Below are 22,008 nucleotides of genomic sequence, written 5' to 3'. Positions count from 1 at the left end.
GACCCCCATTCCTACCTTGCTGCGTGGTTGGCTTGCAGGGCTTGACGTTTCATTCAAGACGCTCTCATTAAGCGGATGTTTGTGTCAATTATCGACGTTTGAAGTTAATTCTCCGTGTGAAGCATAATGCAATCTCCTGGGAATTTGTGGCCGGAAACGACTCGAGCATGGTGGTGTATTGTTCGATGCCGCAGGGCTGTTACGTAGACGACCGAATCAGGTGAAAACTTTTATCATTTCCCAAATTGTAAAAAATTCGGGATGCTTCGCTACTAAAGCCTAAAAGGGGAAAAGATACGAGCACTCGCTCACGGTCGTTGAAAACTCGCGTTCATGCATTGCTGACAAGTTGTCGCGAAAACTAAACACATCGGGAGTATGCAGTACTACAGCGATCATTAATCAAATCAGTGCATAACTAAACAGAGCACTGGAGGGGCAACAGAGATTGCATAATCCAGACCGCAAACCCACAAGCCCTTCGAAGCATGGGCGGCGAAGCAACCCGGTCGCCGTTACCACCTGGGAATTACAGCGCATGTGGGCCGTACGCGTTGTGGGATTACTTCTGAGCGGCACCTTTCCGTAGCTCTTGTAAGGTCAATTGTATTGATAGTTAAAGACGTGGAATCGCGACCAAAGGTTTGTTAAAATAAATTCGGTCACCTTCGTGATTGAAATGCGAAGACTGAGGAAACAGCGGAGCTGGTCGCCTACACTAGCTTTAACTTGGCTTTTCGTGTGTTTGTCACTTTCTTAAGAGAGAGTTGATTAAAAGCGAAGCCTTCTCCATGCAAACTGAGTTAAATAAAAGTTAACAATTCACCCTCCTAAAGTTCAAAACTCAAACTGCCAAAATTCAAACCCGAAGTCCACTTCAACTGAGCCTGTCCAAAGCTAACATGCGCAATACGAACCCAGAGGAAATGATATGCGCCTCGAATGCGATGGTAGCGCTAACGGATAGAGGCCGGTTTCATGACACGAAGTACCCAGATTCGATTCCGACAATCGGAAGCGTTTTTTTTCTTTCTAATTGGCTACACATGTTATTGTTCCCCGCCGCTGCTAGTTCCGAATATGTAATGCCTACAAGCGCACGATAAACAAGAAAACAAAGGCGAAGAAAACAACCCCTTCGCTGGTACACGCCATTACAGTAAATGAAAAGATTTGAGGAAGAAACCCAAAGAAGAAAATGACGCAAAGAGAGAAGGATCATGACGATGGTAATGAGAGGGTATAATCGCACCACCGGAGGCATACCGGAGTACATTCTTATTAGAAAAGTAGCAAAGCATGTTTGCGCCACCATTAGCCATAAACGATGGCGTACTTGAAGTCAATGTAATGCTTTCGCAATTCAACAGGTAACCAGTCCTTAGCATACTCTCGATTTTTTGTATCGTGCCCCGAAAACTCGCGGAACGCTATGTACTTATTGCCAGCTGAGAGCAGCACTGCGTGATTTGCTCTCCGCACCAGCTTTCGTAGCAATATTCTGTAAAGTGGTTATTGACGTGTTTATTGCTTCAACTGAAATAAAGTCGGCCTATAGCTGCGATATTGCTTTGTGATGTCATATTAGCACGCGAACAATCCCCAGACATTCAAGAGCACCGAGAACGATAGGAGGAACAAAGGATGATAAATAAATTGTTTTAGCGGGTTTTTAAGTTATCGTACGTGCACAAAGAAGTAATATTTGTCTCGAGTATTTGCTTCTTGACCACAGAATCGAAGGACAGGAAACGCTTATCACCTGTCGACGTAATAAAATCACTTCAGAAGTAGTTGAAAGAAGAATTGCAGGCGCCCTCCAAACAAACAAACAAACAAACAAACAAACAAACAAACAAACAAACAAACAAACAAACAAACAAACAAACAAACAAACAAAAAACAGGAATAAGACAGGAGTGGGACTTTTCTTGCTCATTTGTATATTTCTTCTGTGTGTATGCACAATTTTCTGCAGAATTATTTCTACATTTCCGTAGCCCAAAGAAACGTCCGTTACGAATCGATGACTTGCCTTTCGTGGCAAATTAACTTCGCCCACGCAAAAAAAATAAGAGTTGGAAGGGGCTTGTATTTAGGAGGTTTTTACAGTGGGAGGTGAAAACTCTTTGTATTCAGCCACACTGTGGAAAACTAGAGAATGTCAGTATATTTCAGAACCGCTGAGTCATCTGACACCATTGAGGGAGCTCAAAAAACGGCGTGCACAAAAAGTAGAATGAAATATTTCTATAATGTGTCTTTTTGTTGCTCACTTCCCACACGCGTACATTGTCTCACAACGGAACCGTAGGAAGCCGTCATCATGACTGCAGGAAGGTTTTCCTGTAACCTGATATGTTTTTCGTCGTTACATAACTCCGAAACAAAGCGACCTTCTTCAAGCAGAGTTTTTCTTGCAGAGAAATTTGTTTTAAACGTAGTGTTTTGTTTGGAGAGAAATAAAGGGTAACGAAACTGTCTTGCTGTCTTTTGTTGCGAATTGGGCATTTTGAAGAACGAAATTACCTCTCTCAGGGAGACTCAAACTGTACGATGAGAGATAATTACAACTGTCCTTGCTTAATTGTTACTTCGTGAAGTTACCACATCAGGAGCGAAGGAAGCGGATGAAATACATTTCCCTTTCTCCCTTGCGGAAAATAACCTCGTGGCCGACTCTGTCAACTTGAGAAGGCTTACGTACCAGGAATAAGGGAGTCATAGCTTCCGTTTTCAACAAACAGTCAACACGCAAACACGTAATTTCGTACTACTTAGAGATGCATTAGAATGAAAAGAGCTGCTCACAATGCGAAGCCATACGAAGAAGGTAACATCACATCTGTTGGTTGGCCTTGTGTTTTTTGTATGGTTCTTCCGCTGTTTTGGAATTCCTACTTTATCAGCATAGACCTTGCTGGCGCGAATTGGTATATGATTTAGGTGTTTTTAGTCAAGGAAATATAAATGAAATGGATATCATTTAGTTGTTGGACATAAATGATTGTGTAGCCCTGCAGTTAAACAGAAAAGAGAATTGACCTTTCCTTGGAAGATAAATTTATTTCTGTCTTTGTCGCTATGTCTCTTGCTGTTTCGTATAGCTGCGATCAGACGACTCTCTTCGATGTCTCTCATAAGACAACCAGCAAAGTGCTGCGCTCACAAGTTTAGCGTCCTCGTCGCCTTCCGTACTGCCTTCAAATGTGCCGTTGCATCGATTCTAGGAAACAGAATAACCGCTTCGAGGCCGGTTACGGGGGAGGGTCTTCGTAAGCGGATTGTTAGTGTGGAGCGTTTAAGGCGGGCTACATGGGTGGTGTATGTCGAGAAACGGACGGATATCACTGAGAAGGCCACCGGAGCAATTTTATATGTGGCGTAGTAACACGATAACGATCCGCATTGCGGGACAGCAGCTTCTCGTAGGTGACGTGAAGGATACAAGAGAACCGGGAAAACAGTGCACGGGACGATGTTAGGGATTGTATTGAGACTTCTGTACTGTTTACAATGCAGAAAAGCTACTTGGCGCGACTCGGTTTACCAGACAGCTTCAGGGACAATGATGTCGCGTGCACACTAAACACGCGTTAGGTGACTCAGAGGATCTGCTGTGCATAGGTAAATTGCACTCTTGTGAGAATAGAATATTGAAGGCAGAGTAACTGGCAGCATCGTTTCGCGATAAATTGTAAGCCAAAATGTTACATAAGGCAGCCAAACTTTTCAGTCGCAATTGTTGGCCGGCGGAAATGTAGATAACATATCTGTAATTGCCTTGTTTTGGCGTTCGTAAGGCGATTCGCTTGAGGGGGATCGGACGACATCATGTGAGAACAAGAATCTGATCCGTTGGTGGTAACTCGGAACAAGGAAGAACGGCCGCGATCTGTAAGCACCTCACGAGAGGCACCGCTATAAGGAAGCGTGAACCTCAGGAGAAAATCAGCAACGTACGGGGAGGAGCACGTCGTTCGAAAGGGGACGGGCAATTGCACAGCGTGCCACATAGCCAGTAGTGGCGACTGCAAATCAGTGATTCCAGCATAGGGTCAAAAAAAAAAAGAGGCGAGACACCCAAGCCAACATTAAAGAGTTTAGGGAGGTATTACGTTCAGTGGCTGAAGCTTGCCAGCTGGGAGAAAGGGAGGTGGTTAACCGACATTGGAATTGACAGCAAGCAATAACGTTACGCCGAACAGTTCCGCCCTCCCGGGCCAGAAGATTAAACAGCGCACACGGCCATTACTGCGAGTACCTGCTGTTCGTCCAACACAGACAAAACTGCAGAACAAGCAGAACTGATGAGCACTGGGCGAATGGGACAGTGTGGGGTACCGCCGCGCCTTTCCGCAAGTGCGATCTCCTTTAATGTTGTATTTGCTTCAAAGATTGAGAGACGCAGTTTATTGCTAAATGAATAATTGCGCACCTTACGATAATAGTTCCACGGGATATATCTATTATGGTTGTCTGTAAAAAATGGGACTTGTCCGCTCTACCGTCCTGCAAAACTGACCAGAGCACTCGCTTCCTTTGCACTGATGACACGTTTGTTATGAAAGGTCGGACAAAGAAAAGCATAGAGCGATATCTACCTTTTGAAGTTTTCCTTATTCGATGTTACTTTTTTACACATAATATTTTAAAACCAGGTGACGTGCGTTTTCCTTCTGTTTTTTCATGTGAACAAATTTTTTTAAAAATGTTGGCGGGTTTGATACACCGTGCTACACCTCTGCACCGAGACGCGCCTTGCACTCTGCTCGCGCTACCAGCAGCAACGTACCTTTGCGACACCGGTGCTCATTCGTTTCCCCTGTTGCCACAAGGAGAGTGTCGGTAGCATTTATGTTGGCTGGAGGGGAAAGTGCGCCAACGTATACGAAGTTGATGGTACGTGAAAGAAAAAAAAACTCTGAATGGCATTGACTGAGCAATATCAATAACAGATGCTCGAACCGTTTCGCCGTGAAACGGTAACCGTTATTTCTTTTTTCGGTTGAGGTTCGGTTCCGGTTCGACACTCTGAATATATATATGTATATATCAGAACTAAAATATAATAAAATGTATGTGTGCGTGTATATGTGTGCGCGTAGTTCTTTATTTCAAACGGTTCAACTGAGAGCAGCCGTAACAAAATGAAATATTGCATGAGGCACAAAAGCGAATTCGCTCGTTGAATAGGTTACGAAACGAACGGTGACAATAACAACGACGTGAAAAGGAACACGCGTGAAATGACGCCTGGTCACGTGCTTAGTACATTTTTTGTTTCTGTTTCAACGAACCAGCAAAGCCCAGAATCTGCAAAAAAAAAAAAAAAAAAAAAATTGGCGTCGTTCACGGAAACAAACACGGAAGTAAAAGACGACGGTTTTGGACAGCTTAGTTCCGGCCCGACAAACATCTTATTCAATATCGCTTTATACACTGGTTTTTTTATATTTATATTTTTATTTTTTTTATTTATTGGTCATACCTTCCGGGCAAACTGCTTTACAGGGGGTAGTAGAGCAGCAAAGAAGGGTGTAGTAAAATGCTAACAACCAAATTATACAATAAAAAATTCCTCGTCTGTTGGGGTCAATTACTTCGACTGGCTTCTTTACTTTACTGCTACACCGTGTTTGCACCTCCTTTTTCTCTTTCGTTTCTTCGTCTATTGGCGCGAGTTACTCAAGCAAGCAGACGTGAACATGCCACAGCTTCCCTAGAATCAGAGGTCTAGGCGGCGTGTGTGCACCTGTTCCGCTGACGTGCCATTGAGTTCCCGTGTAGCCTTTCCAATTGATAGTCCTGTGAAGCGGACAGATTAGCCACTGAAATGTCCCAATTCCTGCCCAATTCCCCAAGTGGGTATGTATCACGGAGACAGAAACAACAACAACGACAACAACTTTTGTACGACCGCTGGCAATAAAAAGATTCGGAGATGGCGAAGTGGTAACGCATTGGGCTCCCATTGTTCAGATCCCATGCGAACTCCAATGTGATTTTGTTTACTCTTCACAGCGGCAGCAATTTTCTGTACCAGACAACAACGACGCTTTTTCGCAAAATGGGGCACTCAGGGCTTTTCCCTGATAGTACGGTGTTATTTGATAGTGTGTAATTGTTTCGTTCAGTAAACAGATCGGGTAGTGGAAAACACGTGGCCCAAAGCTCATGAATATATAAAGTTTTCTATATATTTCAAGCCGTATCATTATCATTGATAGATGCATCGTCATAAGGCAGGTATTTCTGTTAGCGAGTTAATCGGAGCAAAATGGGAAGAAATTCTTGGTGTTGCTACTGTAAGAAAGGTTTGCTTAGGTAATGTGGGCTAGGAGTGAGCTTGTCGCGGGGCAACGGATTCTAATTAAACATTTCTCTGATAAGAATGGCTTTTTAATTTTTGGACTAGCTAAACGCGAAAATTCTGGTCTGTCTGTCTGTCTGTCGATTTAACCGCAGGCCGAAAAAAATGGTTGAAAGAATGCTTGAACGCGCAGTATATATAGGCAAAACCATGAAAAAATATTTACCTGCTGCCATGGCTCACTCATACATGAAGACATTATTTAGCGCTAAGGAAACTTCGGGTGTATTTGAGGCACTATATACGTGCATGACGTTGAGTACGAACGTTCTATTAATAAAAACACAGGTTACATTGTTTTTTGCAATGGTCAATAGGAGTAGCATGAGAAAGAAACAAAAAACGACCCGTTAAAACAACGTCGGAGAGAGGCGAGATAAGAACAAAAACAAAAAAATTACACCATCTTCCCTCGTGGGAACCCCGAGGAGATGCAAAGCCGTGCAAACTCGAGAATCTTTGCACCTCCTCAGGGTGCCCACGTGGGGAGATGGTGTAATTTTTTGCTTTTCGCCTCTATTCGAAAAACCGGCCGCAGCGGCCGGGAATCGAACCCGCGACCTCGTGCTAGCAGCGCAACGCCTTAGCCACTGAGCCACCGCGGTGGTCACTGCCAGAATCGTTGGCGTCCACTGTCAGCTCATCGGACGGCGCAGACCGAAGCAGCAACTGAAGGAAGCAGCGGCGCGGACCTGGTTTATCTGAAGTGGCGAGGGGGAGGGGAGAGGAGGAGCAGCGCGCACAGCGGTTGGGGATAGGAGAGAGCGACGTTATATAGAGCAGATGGAGTGGAGAGGGGGAGAGGAGGAGCAGCGCACACGGGTGGTGTGGAGAGGAGGAGGGGAGAGAGTGACGTCATCACAGCTGGTGTGGAGAGGAGGAGAGGTGCGGACGGACGCCGGAAGGACAACGGACATAGACCCGAGGAAGAGATGCTTTGCATCTAAAAAATTGGCTCCAATCCACGCTGTGAAGGCGCTTGGAAAGCAAAGCTTTAAACAACACCCACAACTGCCCATGCGACGTCACTTGAATTCATACACACGGCTCTACAAACAGTGAAACCAGATATTCGGCCAGCCGTTATCTGGAATTTTCGGGGGCAGCGTCCAGAACACAGGAGCAGCGTCGGACACGGCCGGGCTAGAGCGGCGGACGACGCCGCTGTAGCCCGGCCGTGAGTCGGGAGGAAGAAAACGGAGAGGAGCGTCTCTGATTGATGGTAGGGTTTAACGCGCCGACGCAACGCAGGCGATGAGGCGCGCCGTAGTGGAGGGCTACGGATTAATTTCTACCACCTGAGGATCTTTAACGTGCGCCGAAATCTCGAACATACGAGCATTTTTGCTTTTCGCCTCCATCAGCAAAGCGGCCGCCGCAGCCGGGAATCAAACCCGCGACCTTGTGCCCAGCAGTGCAACGCCTTAGCCACTGAGCCACCGTGGCGGGTAGCGTCTTTCGAAGGGTGAGAACGCGGAACCTAGCCATCCTGGTGTGCTAGCTTGGGGCTACACCACCCCTGGACACCATCGCAGACACCGAAACAATTCAGCATGGGAGCTTAGGGATTCCCATTTATACCGATTTAAACTAGTGAGTTTAGTAAGTTTGAGAATTGCGAAAAGCTGAGAAAACTTTTATAATCGCTATTAGTGAGAACCAGTTGCTACGTTCGCATTTTGTAACACCTCTTAAAACACAACCGAATTGGTATTCACTAATTTAGAAATAGGACTCCAATTTGTGGGAAGCAGTGCGCAAAAGGCAGCGTTTCTCTACCGGCCAGATGTCTGTATGTGGTTCGTACACTTAGTTTTCCCGTCCTGCAAACCAATCCTTGAAGTATGTTTGCCGTACGACCACTTAATTGCGTCGGGTGCGGGTTACGCTGGAGGTGCTGTCGAACCGGTTTATCAAGGTGTGTGAATGCACCACGCAATGAACGCGAAGCTGCACCAAAACAGGCCCAAAACCACCGTCGCTAAAGCAGACGACAAAGCCGTACCGTCGAAGTCGCCGCTGGCGAGCAGGCACTTCCGCGCGGAGAGCGATGGGTAAATTCGCCGCGTCATCTCTAGTGTGCTGCGTGAGTGAAACCCTCCGTCCCCTCCCCCTGCCCCCACGGCCGCCTCCGCCGCGTTGGGAGTTTGTTGTCCCGCGCGCCACAAGAGAACCGTTGGCTGGTAGAGCTAGAAAGCTTTGCTTTAAAGCAAATGTCAACTTTAACAACTCCAAGCCAAGCAACACAAACTGTCCTAACGAATGGCGCTTGAGCAGTGCGAACGCCGGAAAATGGAACTGAATTCCGTACGCATTCACTACATCACGGAAGGAGGTAGGGGGAATGGAAAGGGTGTGAGAAGTGGGCGGTGGAGAGAGAAGAGGGTGCTCTGTAGCAGGGCCGAAGGTCACCGCCTTTCGATGGGATTTGCAGCAAAGAAAGCAGATACACGACAGAGTTTGTTGTAGGTGTCTAGAGGGAAACATACGCAGTGTTTGCTACTTGTTAACCCTAAGGCCTTTCAACCATATCGTGGATGAATTAGTACCGGCATCGAGGTATGCCGAGGCCGCTTGCCGCCAGCAGCCTGGACGGTGGAGTGCATTCTCAGAGGCAGATTCGAGCAATCCGGAACGTGCAGAAAGGAGCAAAGGACGGTCAAGGTGCGACGGATTGTATGCAGTAAGTGAGAGATGTTGAGTGAAAGCAGTGTTTCTGCTCAAATGCCCAGATCGTTGGAATTAGAGGGACTTGCACATGAGCATCTGAACATCGGAGCTATGTCTCCCTTACAGGCGGACTGAATATACAGTTATATGGAGGCTTCTTCGGTAAATAAGCCATACCCAACATTTCTTTCGATTCTGCGTATTGCTGATACTTCTGAGTGCTGGCGTAATCAGTAGTAGCGCCATCTTCCGCGCTGATCTTTGAGTGGCCGCAGTGACTAGTGGTCCATTTATTGCGCCTCGGAGGAGTACGAATCGACTTCGCACATTTTTACGATGAGCTGCGTTTTGTGCGAGTCCGGTTGCTCCCAAATAGGTATTTTGTCGCAATCAGACCTCCCGACGACTTTGTTGACTCGCAGAAGCAGTCATGGGATGATATACACAGTGATCGGCGTGGCTTGCAGACGCTGTTCAGGGCGCGCACGGGGCACACGTACTGGGAGGAATCACCTTGGCTTGTGTGTAGGAGTCACCCTATACATTTTTTTTAAAATTTGTACAAGGTTCCGCGACGTCTTATGCTATGTGTGCCGCGGGCCGACAATGATAGTTTAACGCTGAGATGTCCTGAACCTAGAACCACTACACCCTCTTCTCATTGCAGGTTGAAAACTGAAATCAGTCAGCCATCGATGACCCTAACGTATCCACCACCACCATCGACGACCACGTGTGCATACGCGCACGTCAAACCTTTAAATGCACATATCTAGACGACCTCACACCATAAATCCTAGATGTATTTCAGCCCGCATTGGGACGGCCTGATATCAATCACATCTGTCGCTTACGTGCCTCGTAGGTGTAAGGGGACATGATTTCTGTTGGGATGGTAGTTGAAGTATTCGCTTTTTCTGCACTGCAGTCCAGTGCACTGCATTAACGTGGCAGTGGGCAACGTTTTATTTGCTAAGGTGCGTGTTGCATTGCATCGTGCTTTTTTAGTTTTGCGTCTCGAAAGCACGTTTCCGATGGTACAAGTCTTTGCCCTTCAGAAAAAGGAGACAAACGAAATAGCGTCTTCGAAGAAAAAACTAAATCAACTATGGTTTTTTTTTTTACAGAAGGACTATAAAACAATTGACAACTGTCATTTTTACAGTGCTCACACAACATAGAAAATGTAGTTTAGAGATTTTCTTGTGTTCGTCACCCTAGTAGGGTTAAGCGCCCTACTATTAGGGTTAAGTAAATATATTTTCCCTGTCCTGCCGAGGCTGTAGTTCCCATGAAGGTCGAGTACAGAATTACATAACTGATGCAGATGGTCGGGTATTTAAACACCACGACGTACTTAAAACGATCCTGTAACTGTGCACGACGGTGCGGACTATCGGCTGGTCAAGCTCACTTCTGAACAGTAAACTAATCCTCATTTACACGCTCACTTCTTTCTTTGACCTTCTGCCGAAATGAATAAATCCCACTCTGTAGGCCGAAATTCCTGTACAAGCTGGAGGTTATCAGTTTATAGCAGCCCTAAATATTGCCCAAACCTGAAGCAAATGCCGACATATAGAGCGAAATTTTCTATCGAAGGGATAATAATTCTACCCCAAATTTTTGTGGCGGGACATTTCCGCTGCCGAATTGCGGGTTTTTTGCCGTCCGTCTAATTTCCAAGCTTGCCCGTCCATGCGGAGTAGCACGAGCGTACGTGTTGCATGCCTTATTACAGCGATAGGAAATCCGCCTCCAATGCCGCCCGTAGCGGATGCGGCTACTTCCGGATCCTCACGTAATCACGGTTGAACCTTCGCCGCACGCTATCCATAATCCCAACGGGCCGAGAAAATGCCTCCTCCGGCCAGGGGTCAGTGCATAGAGGACCATAACGAACGGGCCCCCATGCCTGACCCGAAGAAGTGGACGGTGGGAGGTGGCTCACAATTCCGCGGGGCTCGGAGAGCACGTGGCCCGGCCGACGACGATCCAAGGAGCGATTCATCCATGCTTCGAAAGTAAACAGCCGGGCGATCGCTGCGAAAGGAAGGGCGGCGAGGAGGAAGCGCGAAGAAAGCGAGGCAGGAAGGAAGTCCAGTGTGGAAATCAAAAGTGGAAGTCAAGTTGGACGCGCTCTTCGCAGACCGTCACCTGGACGCTGCATGGTCTATTCTGAGAGGAACGGACCCCGGCGAGCGAAAGTGGAACGCACACCGTCCTCCTCACCGCTCGACTTCGCCGCCGACAACGTTGTGCGCGTCCATGAAAGGGAAAAGGGCTCCCTGCCGAAAGAAGGCAGAGGGGCGGGGGGTCACCGGCGATGACCCCTTGTCACTCTCTTCCAAGGTTCTTCCTCCGCATTGTGGTGAGCGGGGAAGAGAGAGACGTTCGCGCAGAGGGGGGAGGTGTGCGAAGAGGGCGGCGAGGAGACACCGGCCATAGGCTCGAGCTAGAATCCCCTCTCATCGACTGCCCCCACACGGGCTGCCTTCTTGCCGAGCTCGGTGGGTATAAGTACGACAGCCGGAGGCCGACAGCTCCAAGACGCTCCAGTGCTCTCTTCGTTCAGTGGCTTCCTCAGTTACGGGAGTGAACGGAACACCAAGCAACTTGCAGCGAATCGGCCGGTTTCGAAAAGCACCATGCGCCCTGTGGTGAGTCCCAGCCAGGCCTCGGGCCACCACCATCCGGCCTTATCGCGGTCTGGACCCGGGAGGTGCCAGGGAGATATGACCTCGCCCAGTTCCTGCCGTGGTCCAGACCACGGGACTGGCGGTTCTGCCTTCCTTCCCGTGCTAACCGGCTTTAAAGTTAAGCGGTACTCTACCACGCTTACGTGAGTAGCCCTTATGGGCTTTAGCTTTATTGCAGCTTCTCAGAAAAGCCGTATTTCACAATCAGCTGATAGAAGCGGAACAAATCATTAATTACCCTGCTTACAATAAGCAGATCCCGTTGAAAAGAATTGAAACTGTACTAATACCTCGAAGTAGTTAGAAAAATGTTTTCCGGTATCCAGCTTACACTTTACCCCTTCCTTCTAAGCTTAAATTTTCATTTCAAGTGAGAGGACGCAACTGCATTCCAACTAGAGTCTATCAAACCTAACCACCCCCCCCCCCGCCACCCTCTCTCCCCCCCCCCCTCCCCAGGAACACGTAGAACATACTTCCGTATCAATGAACGTTCCACAAGGCTAATTCCTGGTGTTTGCATGGTCGTAGAGTTTCTTGTATGTGTTGAGACTAAAGCGCCCTTCTCTGCTAATCCAAGGACTATGTCAAGGCCTCTCTGGATCGCTTTCACAGCTTAGAACGGGTTATGAAGCGGTCTGCTTAGTGGCGCGCGTAAGTAGGCGAGAAGGAATCTGGAATATATAACATAAGAGTTGCGCCGTATTTTGCATATGATCACAAGTGGTATAGAATCCCGAAAATATCGTAGGAGGCTTGAATTGGAAACACATAGGGAAGTGGAATCGCATATGGATTTTCCATTTGGCGTTTGCTCGAATCCACAACGGAAACGACGCTCAACTGTGTATGATGTCGCGCTCCGTACGTACGCGCACTTCAAGGTTCACAGAGAGTGTTAGGTAGTTTCATGCTGTCCCACGTGCACCCTCTCACTCTGTGATTGCAGAAAGCGCGGAGAATGCGACGTTGGCGAATGCAGCACTTCGAGGGACACTCTAAATTATACCAGTTCCCCTCTTTGGAGTCTTGCACACTTTCCTTTGTCTACTACTTTTCTCGATAATTGTGAGTGTTCACAAGCTCCGATCGCGAGCGACACCTTGTTTCAACAGGTTGCACCTTAATGGAGACGTTTTTTTATTGCTGGCTGATGTGACCGATAGCCGTCACCATGGCAAGGTCCCCAGGTGGTCGAAATTAATCCGGAGCCTTCCACCACAGCACGCCTCACAGTGCAGGTGTAGCTTCAGCGCGTTAAACCCCACAGTCAGTCATTATTTCTTACACGTCACGTAGTTGATTGCACGTCAATGCACCATTAGCGCAACGGAAGATACTTTGCCGGGTTGTATACCAATGGCGAAAACGAAGACAGGAACACTATTGCCAACTTAAGATCCCTCTTTTTAAAAACTTAGCTTGCTCCCATTTTTAAACGCCCTCGGACTCGGTTAGACAAGTATTTTATGGCAAGGAAGTATTTTACTGCTGTGATCGTCTGAGTAGGGCAGTACCTAATGCTAAGTTGCCACGATCGAGAAAACCTTACTTGCTCGGGGAGCCGGTGGACCCCAACAAACTGCTGGTATTACACTTAAATATGCTTCGGTCGAGCCGGTACACGCCTTCTTGGAACGCCTTTACTTAGTACATCAAGCATAGTTCCCTTATGTGCTGATGAATTTCGAGGGGTCAACGTTCAAAAGGTGGAAACCCGCAGCAGTGGCGAGTGGAATGGGGGTTGTGCTGCTGAGCACAAGGTCGCGATTTCTGTCCCCGACAGTGGTCACAAAGAAAAACGACCGTGTGTACTAAGTTTTAATGCGCATTCAAGATCGTTTGGAGGCCAAATTAATTTGCACCCTTAACCCTCCTAGGTGCGTCTCATAGCACAGTTGCAGATTTTACAGAAAAAAACAGCAACTTAATTTGCGTATAACAAGGAGGTGGGGCATGACAGTACCGTAGTACTGATGGCATTGTTGCTTCTTCGAGAACGTTTGAGGTAATTAAGGAATTGAAACAGCGATTTCCTTACCATCACGAGGCGGGTGCTCGGGCTCCCCACGTTCATGCGGCCATCACTGGCGAATACCATTGCAAATTGCTCGCGTGACAGCACTCGCAGCTTTCCAATCGGGAGCCTAGCCGCCTGGAGGAAAATTTCTTACAGTAAAATCGGATAACTGCACAAGAATTTACCTTCCACCCATGAAGTTGAAATATATGACGAAAAACTTTCGCACGTGCTTTGTAACTGACAGTGAGATTCTGAGCTTCAATCGCAAATTATTTTCTGGGTGCATTGAAGCGCTTCCCATAAACACAGTGAGTGATTGAAACGTTTTGTATTCCCCGTCTTCATGTTGCAATGAGGTTATCTAATATAAGCGCGTCTGAGCAATCCACAATTTAAGACCCCTGAAAGAGCTACTTCCCCACAGCACCCCCAAATCACCAATCAGTGTTACCGACAAGTAATTCATAGAGTGAAACAACCAGTGCCTTGCTTGCCCGCGGTATTGATGGCACAGCATAGAGGACGTTTGTGGATGATCAAATCAGGTGGTGGTTGCTTTTATTCAACGATATGCGCCGTTCCTTGCCGAAATTGGTATTTCACGTAGGCTGTGTCTGGCTAGTCTTTCAGCGGTGTCTTGGTGGGGAGTTTCTTTTTATTGCACACTGAAGCACTAAACGGAAACGTAGCGCTTTCAGGGGCTAAGATACACGTGTCAAGGTTCGCCTGAACTAATAGAGTCGGCGAACGTTGTATTTAGTTTATTATTACTTTTTTACGCCCCGCTATGTTCCTTAAACTTCAGTAGCACTGCTTCTCAGAATCGCAGTCCCGTTATACTCAAGACGGCGTATATCCTGTTACGAGATTTGTGCTTTCGTATTAGGTTTTACAACCAAACAACCTTAACAACGCTGGGCAAAAAACTGAGTTTTTAATTACTCTGCCAAAGTAATTAAAACAAAATTGAAAGGACATAGTTCGTGCTCGACCAAAGGGCAGACACTGTGCTGGGTTTTCATGCCCGCGAAGTCGCCTTTGATTGACTTCTTTTCCCGAATTGCTGTGGTAAAATTTTGGCCATGCTTTGTAGGAAATAAAGCAATTGCATTTATTTCCTTGTTTAAGCATTCATAGACACGAAAAGAGGCGCAACTTTCTCCTCGCCTGCAATTCTGTCCTCACTATGTGGGTGCCGGATGGAGGAGAAGGGTGTGTGTTCGATTACGCAGAGGGGAATCGTAATCATGCTCTTCAGGGAAGTTCGTCTACGGCAGGTTACCTTACTCATTCGCTCCTGTACCTCATTAGGAGCTTGGAAGCGCTGCTGTCCTTGTTATTCCTTGTTACATTACTGGTTGGCTTAAAATGGGGAATAACCGGAAAGTGCCTTTTACAAGGAGCTGAATCATTACTGCACTAATAAATCCACTTAACTTGGGGGTGGGTTTCGACTTTTACGGCACGTTGGCGATGGGCCGTTACGTACGCAGGGACGATTTTTGTATTGGAATCGGGCATACACTTATACTCCTTGCTTAAACATTATTTTTTGAAAAACTTATTTGATGAAGAAGTCCGATATGTTGCCATTACTGTTTATGAGCCCTCGGGCGGCGAATGTACAGAGACACACTTGTGGGTCCGCTTCACCTCAATGTCCAAGGCTGAGCAATCAGGGCTAGGTGGGGCGCTCTGGGAATGAAGACGCCCAACAAATCGAATGAAGGGCGTGATTTTTGTGGTGGCAAGGCCGACGTACGGAAGCGCCTTTCAATATATGTTTCCCCCACCGAACATCGACAACTGTTGTGCACAGACATCTAAATGTAAACCATACCTACAGGTGTTCATCGAAAAGGATATTTAACCAGAGAAAATGTCCCGAGTTTAGCAGGAAAGCCATGGGGGTCACATGAAAGTTATTAATATTTTTCTTTGCGCCCTCGCAGATTGTGCTAGCCTCCCTCGTAGGGATGGCCCTAGCTGGTAACCTAGGCGGCGGCGGCGGCGGCGGCGGCGGCTGGCAAGCCGGTGGCGGCGGTGGCGGCGGCTGGCAAGGCGGAGGAGGTGGCGGTGGCTGGCAAGGCGGAGGAGGTGGCGGCGGCTGGCAAGCCGGAGGGGGTGCTGGCGGCGGAGGTTGGCAAGCCGGCGGTGGAGGCGGCGGTGGAGGTGAGTGCCCCTTGCTCACCCAGCGACCTTACATGCTGCATTGGTAGTGCTCTTTGGTATTATTGTTTAGTGCGTTGAAAATGTACATCTAAACGCGTTCGCAAATTGTTTCCCATGGGCCATTTATAGGCTGGCTGCGGTATTCTGTTAAAAAATAGGGACAAGCCCGTCGATATGTTGTACCCTGTATAATGCGATCTAAAAGATACCAAATAACTTTTACCTACTTATGAAAAGAATGCCCAGAATTGAGCTCACGGAACATTTTACCATAAAAAATCCCGGGTATTGGAAAAGATAGTGGTGTTGCTGGGACTCAAACCTGGGGCGTTCATTCCAAAACGCACGACCCTACCTCTAGGCTCCGAGGGTTTTTTTCCTTTTTGTTTCATGGTATTTTATTGAAACCTATAGAATTATATAGGCAAGAACTATTTACACATAATCGTTTATAGTACAAAGCGAAACGGGTAATTTGGAGTTTGGTGCACAAAAAGTGACAATTCCTGATAGTAACAAGGAAATGACGCACACCGGTGCAGAACAGATACCAATGAGGTCTAAAATCGTTTCAGTCATGGTAACCTTTCCTTAATTATAATTTTACTAAAGTGCAAATTGGAAGATACCACAGGATCAGTGTTTTTTTCTGTGTAGGGCCATCAGCTGTACAGGGCCATAAACTGTTTACGGCCATCAGAAAAAAACACGTTATAAGGAACATCATCGCAGGGAGCTGCATGGAATTGCACACTGGGGAGTGTTAATGGAAAGTACTTAATGGAAAGTTAATGGAAAGTACTGTCTGCCCGTTGAAGCACATCCCACAACCATATAGCATCTTTGCAGTAAATGAAACAGTGCCCAATTGTTTCTGTAGCATCGTAAAGTCGAGAGTTAACCGAAGCAAAGAAATATTCCTACTACACAGTAGTGGGCAAGGTATCCGCATGTAGCTTGAAAAAGAAAATGATGTGCATGAGGAAAGAGGTGTTTTACAAATTCGCTTAAAGCGGCCATGCAGACAAAACACGCTTGGTTCATTCGAACGATTGTCTCATTAGAATCAAACTGACGCACGTGTAACGTAGATTTCGCTGAAATAAGCTATATAATAAGGAAAAAAGGGAATGGCCATGCGACTTACTAGCTCATTTTCCGCACTAGAACCTATGACGTAATATGCGCACCCTCGCGCTTGGTTGACGCCGGCAAAAGCAAACGAAAGCTAGGGAGGTCTTATAAGCTTGCAGAACGAGCTATTTTCGCTTAAATGCAAGGCATATTCATGTTAGAACACTAATAATGGTGGGGTGAACAATGGAAGTTACGAAAGTACACGTAGGACTAGAACTTTCAGTGCGTACTGTTGTTGGTACTGCGCGCACTGCGTTCGTTATAGTTGCACAGAAGTATGGCGCTTTGGGGTTGCCTCACACGACACAGGCCGATTGGCGTAAGCGACATTTTCTTACGTGACCCTGTTTGTCAAACATACCCCATGTTTCACGAAAGGATTACTACCTGCCGTGGCAAAACCAATCCATGTGCAAATACGGTCAGAAAGAAAGCAAATGCAGAGAGCGACCCTGCTGAGTATGGTGGCGCCATCCGGGAGGACTAACTGTAAAAAAGACGCTATACAGTACGCTGCATAATAAACAGCGCACTAACGTTGGCTTGACGACCTGTCTCTGTTATGTTATCGCAGAAGTCACGAAACACACGATTCAGTGATAGAATCAAACTTTTAACTTAAATTAATTAATTTATCGGTGAATAAAGCATTATTTGCTGCCGGACAAGCGCTGGGGGCACTACAAAACACCACATCTTTCGAATAAAACAAACGTGTATTTTGTCTGCATGGCCCCTTTAAGAACAGCAAGGCCAATCAATTATCGTAGAGAGGTCTATAGAGGGGTGCAGGAAACAGTACTGATAATAAATCTCCGTAAAGTGTTGTACGCAACACCGTAAATGAATAGTCGGTGGAAAAGCGGTGAAAAAAACAGACGAACAGATTTTATTCCCGAATCCCTACAAACATGAAAGTGGTAAAAATTGAGAGGAAAATAAAAAAAGACAATAAATCGTGTGAGTGTTCTTCCTGGTAGGCTGCGGAGGCAAAAGTGTTCCAAGCGAAGGAGCAGGTGGCACTAGGTGCGCGAGGGAAACACCGGTCTTGTTCCCAAAAGAAGACGGAATCTCACTCTCTGGTCCCTAATATAATAACGACGCAAAAAAGTGGTTGGAGGGGGAGAACCGAGTTACACTGAGGGGATGCGCTGACGGTGCATTCAGGCGTTGTTGAACGCGCAGGGAGGAAAAATCGGAAAAGTGCTCTTTCAGTTCGGCATAGCTTTTATAGCGAGTCAAGAAGATCCATCGGCAAGAAACTCTGTGTTGCTTGGTTGTGTTTTATAGCGTTTTATCTCTCCCGTGCGGCGCTGGCAAAGAACCTTCAAGAGCGCAGGAACAAGAATGAAGTCAGAAATCATTGTTATTCGGACAGGGATGCAATCAAATGACTAAGCTTTTTTTTGTGCCGAGAAAATGGTGAGAACAAACACATCTGCTCGGTTAATGCCATTCCTTCAAAAATATCAAACGTAAACAGAAAAATAAAACGATAAATTTGCATGTTCGGCATTGAAGAACGAGAATATTTGGTGGGCGGTGGCAAGCTAGAATGCACAGCTGCAGATTTCCTTTTTCGAGTGTTACGTGTGGTGCAACGATTTTGCTGAGGAAATCGGCACCTATGGCAAATATATCTTGCGTACGAATCGCAAAAACCCTAGCCATTGGAGGACCCAATGCAGCAAGAAGCAGCTGAATGACGTATGCCCGCAGAGGTGTAAGTTGTTGCAATATGTAGCCAAGCACGGATATTATGGGGAGCACTTGGTCCCTTAGTGTTTCTAAATTTTTCTGTAGCTGCAGGACCCATCTGTGCGTTGTTAGTAACCTAGCAACCTAGGTTTTAGCAAACTAACCCAAGGTTACTCTACTAAAAAGTCGTGGAATACTGATGATTGAAATGAAACCCTCTGATTTGCTTCCAGGAGGTGGTAAGCACGTCTACATTATTCGCAAAGTTAACGGCGGTGGTGGCGGAGGAGGAGGAGGCCATGGCGGCGGCGGCGGCGGCGGCGGCGGCGGTTGGCAACCCTCGGGAGGCGGCTGGATGCTTGGAGGCGGTGGTGGAGGCGGCGGTTGGCAACTTGGCGGCGGCGGCGGAGGCGGCGGCGGCGGCTGGCAAGCTGGCGGCGGTGGCGGCGGATGGCAGGCTGGCGGTGGCGGCGGCGGCTGGCAAGCCGGTGGAGGAGCAGGAGCGGGAGGCTGGCAAGCCGGAGGCGGCGGAGGCGGCTGGCAAGCCGGAGGCGGCGGCGGCGGAGGAGGATGGCAAGCCGGTGGTGGAGGAGGTGGTGCCGGTGGCGGTGGAAAGCACGTCTTCGTTGTGCGGACCACGAGCAAGTTCGGTGGTGGCGGAGGACATGGTGGAGGCGGTGGCGGCGGCGGTTATGGCGGCGGCGGCTTCGGAGGCGGCGGCCATGGCGGCGGCGGCTTCGGAGGCGGCGGACATGGCGGCGGCGGCGGCGGTCACGGAGGGGGTGCTGGAGGCGGAGGAAAGCATGTGTTCCTTGTCAAGACTACAACGACGTCCAGTGGAGGCGGCGGTGGAGGCCACGGTGGAGGCGGCGGCGGTGGTTGGCAGGCCGGCGGAATAGGTGGAGGCTGGCAAGCCGGCGGCGGCGGTGGAGGCGGTGGCTGGCAAGCCGGCGGCGGTGGTGGAGGTGGTGGCTGGCAAGCTGGTGGTGGTGGAGCTGGAGGCGGTGGCGGCTGGTGGTAGCCCCCCCCCCCCCCCCTGTTTCTAGCCTCATGAGAAGACTACAGGAGAAAAGGGCCTTTTCTTCAACACTTCGTGTAAGTACGTTACGTTTTGTGCCACAATTCTCAATGCTTGGCTTTTGAGGTACTTGCTTGATAGCAGATTGAATCCACCTACTAAACCTAGTTGCGGGGCCTGCGGAGAACCTCACGACAAACATGTCGAACTAAAGAATATACATTCATTATCGAACACTTACAATGGTCTGCCTATACAATCACTGCATCTTGAAAGATTGCATTACTAGAAGACAGCAAACATAATGTCATAGAGTGTATAACAAAGGGCCCTCAAATGACTGTATAGAACGTTCAAGTTTCGTGTGCTCGGAAGACTGGCTCTTGCGAGCAATATTTATGCCGATTTTAAGCAATCGTCTGTAAGATAAGCAAGTCCCATAACAACGAAAACAGAAGAAAAGCTAATGACCATTTAACTACCTTCATGTACCTGACTTCTGGCTTCAAAAGGATAACTTGCGAATTGACCCAACAAAAACAACGTAATTAAAATAAATCTGTAGGCTGCAGATAAGGCCATTAGGACTAAATTCAGTATGACGCTGCTTTGTGGTGATCAAGCGATTGCCAAAGGTAAAAACGTATGGGAAACCAGGATGAGTCCCAGGCAAACGCAATAATCACCGAGGATGCTGCGCCTTCTCTGAGGAGGTCTGGTAACATCGCGATGGCACTCGAAATGAAAACAATCTGGAAGAGATTACGCTCGCCGCTTGCTTATATGAGCATTGATTGTTAATGATGATCCGCTTATGTCATTCGATTCTGGTCAGTTTCATAGCCCGAAGGAACACCGAAGCTCATAGTGACGCCCTTACACGGCGTACGTTCATTACACTCCGACAAGCCCGCCCAGCTAGGGCCTTATGCTTGGCGTTTTACTACCACCTTCAGGCTCCTGCATGACAGAGTCGGGTCAGCATACTTACTGACCTGTTCTTAGTGCTTCCTTTGTGTGTCACAGAGTCCTTGGCCCTTCATATTACAGCATAGGAGGCGCGTAATTTTGAATTCCCTTTTAATACTTAATTCTTTAGAGGAGCATCAACCTTGCCCGTCAAACAAATGTGGGGTCCGGTATGAGTACCAAACCTATCGAATAAAGCAGTTGGAAAAAAAAAGCTAGAGGTTGTATTCACGGTCCTTTTAATGCTTCACATTCTGTCTCGAGTGCGGACTAAACAAAAGTGCTGCTGAAATCTTTCATATCATCGAGGGTCGTTTTTTATATTAGCTTGATATGTGTACGTTTGCTTTGCGGAAGATATAGGTTCTGAACGTTTGAACAATCCAAAAACTACTCTGCCAGGATCTTATCTATTTTTTACACTCTCCAGTTTCCGTAATTTATTCTTACAAGGAGAATTTCTTAGCGCAAGGTTGCAAAAGGATTTATTAAAGGTGCTTTCCAAATTTCACATATGTGCTCCTTGTAAAACGCAGAGTGAACACATAGTCGCCTTTTGGGGTTGGAAAATACCGAGGCGCTCCACAGGTTTCCATTCCAAATGCTGATTTCTTTCAGAGGATGCCGCCAATCCCAGCCAAATGCACAAGGAATGGAGAAACCCTGCCAAAGTCCAACACCGATCCACCTCACAGCACTGCGAGGAAAACTCTTGTATATGAATGTACAAAGCACACCGTTCATGTTGACAAATAAACACAAAATGCCAAAGATGGTGACATCGCCAAACAATGTGCCTCTTTTCGTCATTATCCCCTCGATGCTGAGTATAAACTGTCCTGTGGTAGCTGGCGTAATTTAATACTGACGGTTTAAAGAATCGGCTCAGTAGTCTTCATGTATACCGGTCGTGGTATACATGTAAAAACATTCAACATGCTGGCAAATATTCACAAGCATCCAGAAGTGTCACAAATTCACGAGTGAAAATATTATTCCTACCTTTTATTGGCTGGAAACTCTTTCTCAACGTTATACAATGGAACCAAATTGTTTACTGAGAATGAAGTGACGAATGACATGATGGCGTGGAGGCAAAATTACACTATTTATATCCTCCAAACCCGCTGGCACCCCTGGTAGAAAAAAAACTTGAGTGGAACCACGACGAGGTCGGAAGATACGCTTTATAAATATAAGTTGTAATGCGCCTGCCGGCAACATTTATGAAAACTCGCCTGATGTCCTG

The 22,008-nt window shown here is 47.3% G+C and overlaps 1 protein-coding gene across 1 annotated transcript; it reads left to right on the top strand.

Annotated features, from left to right (window-relative positions):
• Positions 1–11,691: 11,691 nt before the first annotated feature.
• LOC144170112 (uncharacterized) lies at positions 11,692–19,849 on the top strand. Its single transcript, XM_077699688.1, has 4 exons — positions 11,692–11,703; positions 15,718–15,904; positions 19,006–19,497; positions 19,552–19,849. The coding sequence occupies exons 1-4, from the start codon at positions 11,692–11,694 to the stop codon at positions 19,791–19,793; spliced, it is 933 nt and encodes a 310-aa protein (XP_077555814.1). The 3' UTR covers positions 19,794–19,849.
• Positions 19,850–22,008: the final 2,159 nt, after the last annotated feature.

Source organism: Haemaphysalis longicornis, unplaced genomic scaffold (assembly GCF_048455015.1).
Source record: "Haemaphysalis longicornis isolate Haplotype H1 unplaced genomic scaffold, Haemaphysalis longicornis Haplotype H1 scaffold_1, whole genome shotgun sequence".
NCBI classification, from domain to species: domain Eukaryota; kingdom Metazoa; phylum Arthropoda; class Arachnida; order Ixodida; family Ixodidae; genus Haemaphysalis; species Haemaphysalis longicornis.
Note: the sequence above shows the minus strand (reverse complement) of the source record. Positions and strands in the feature narration are given on the sequence as shown.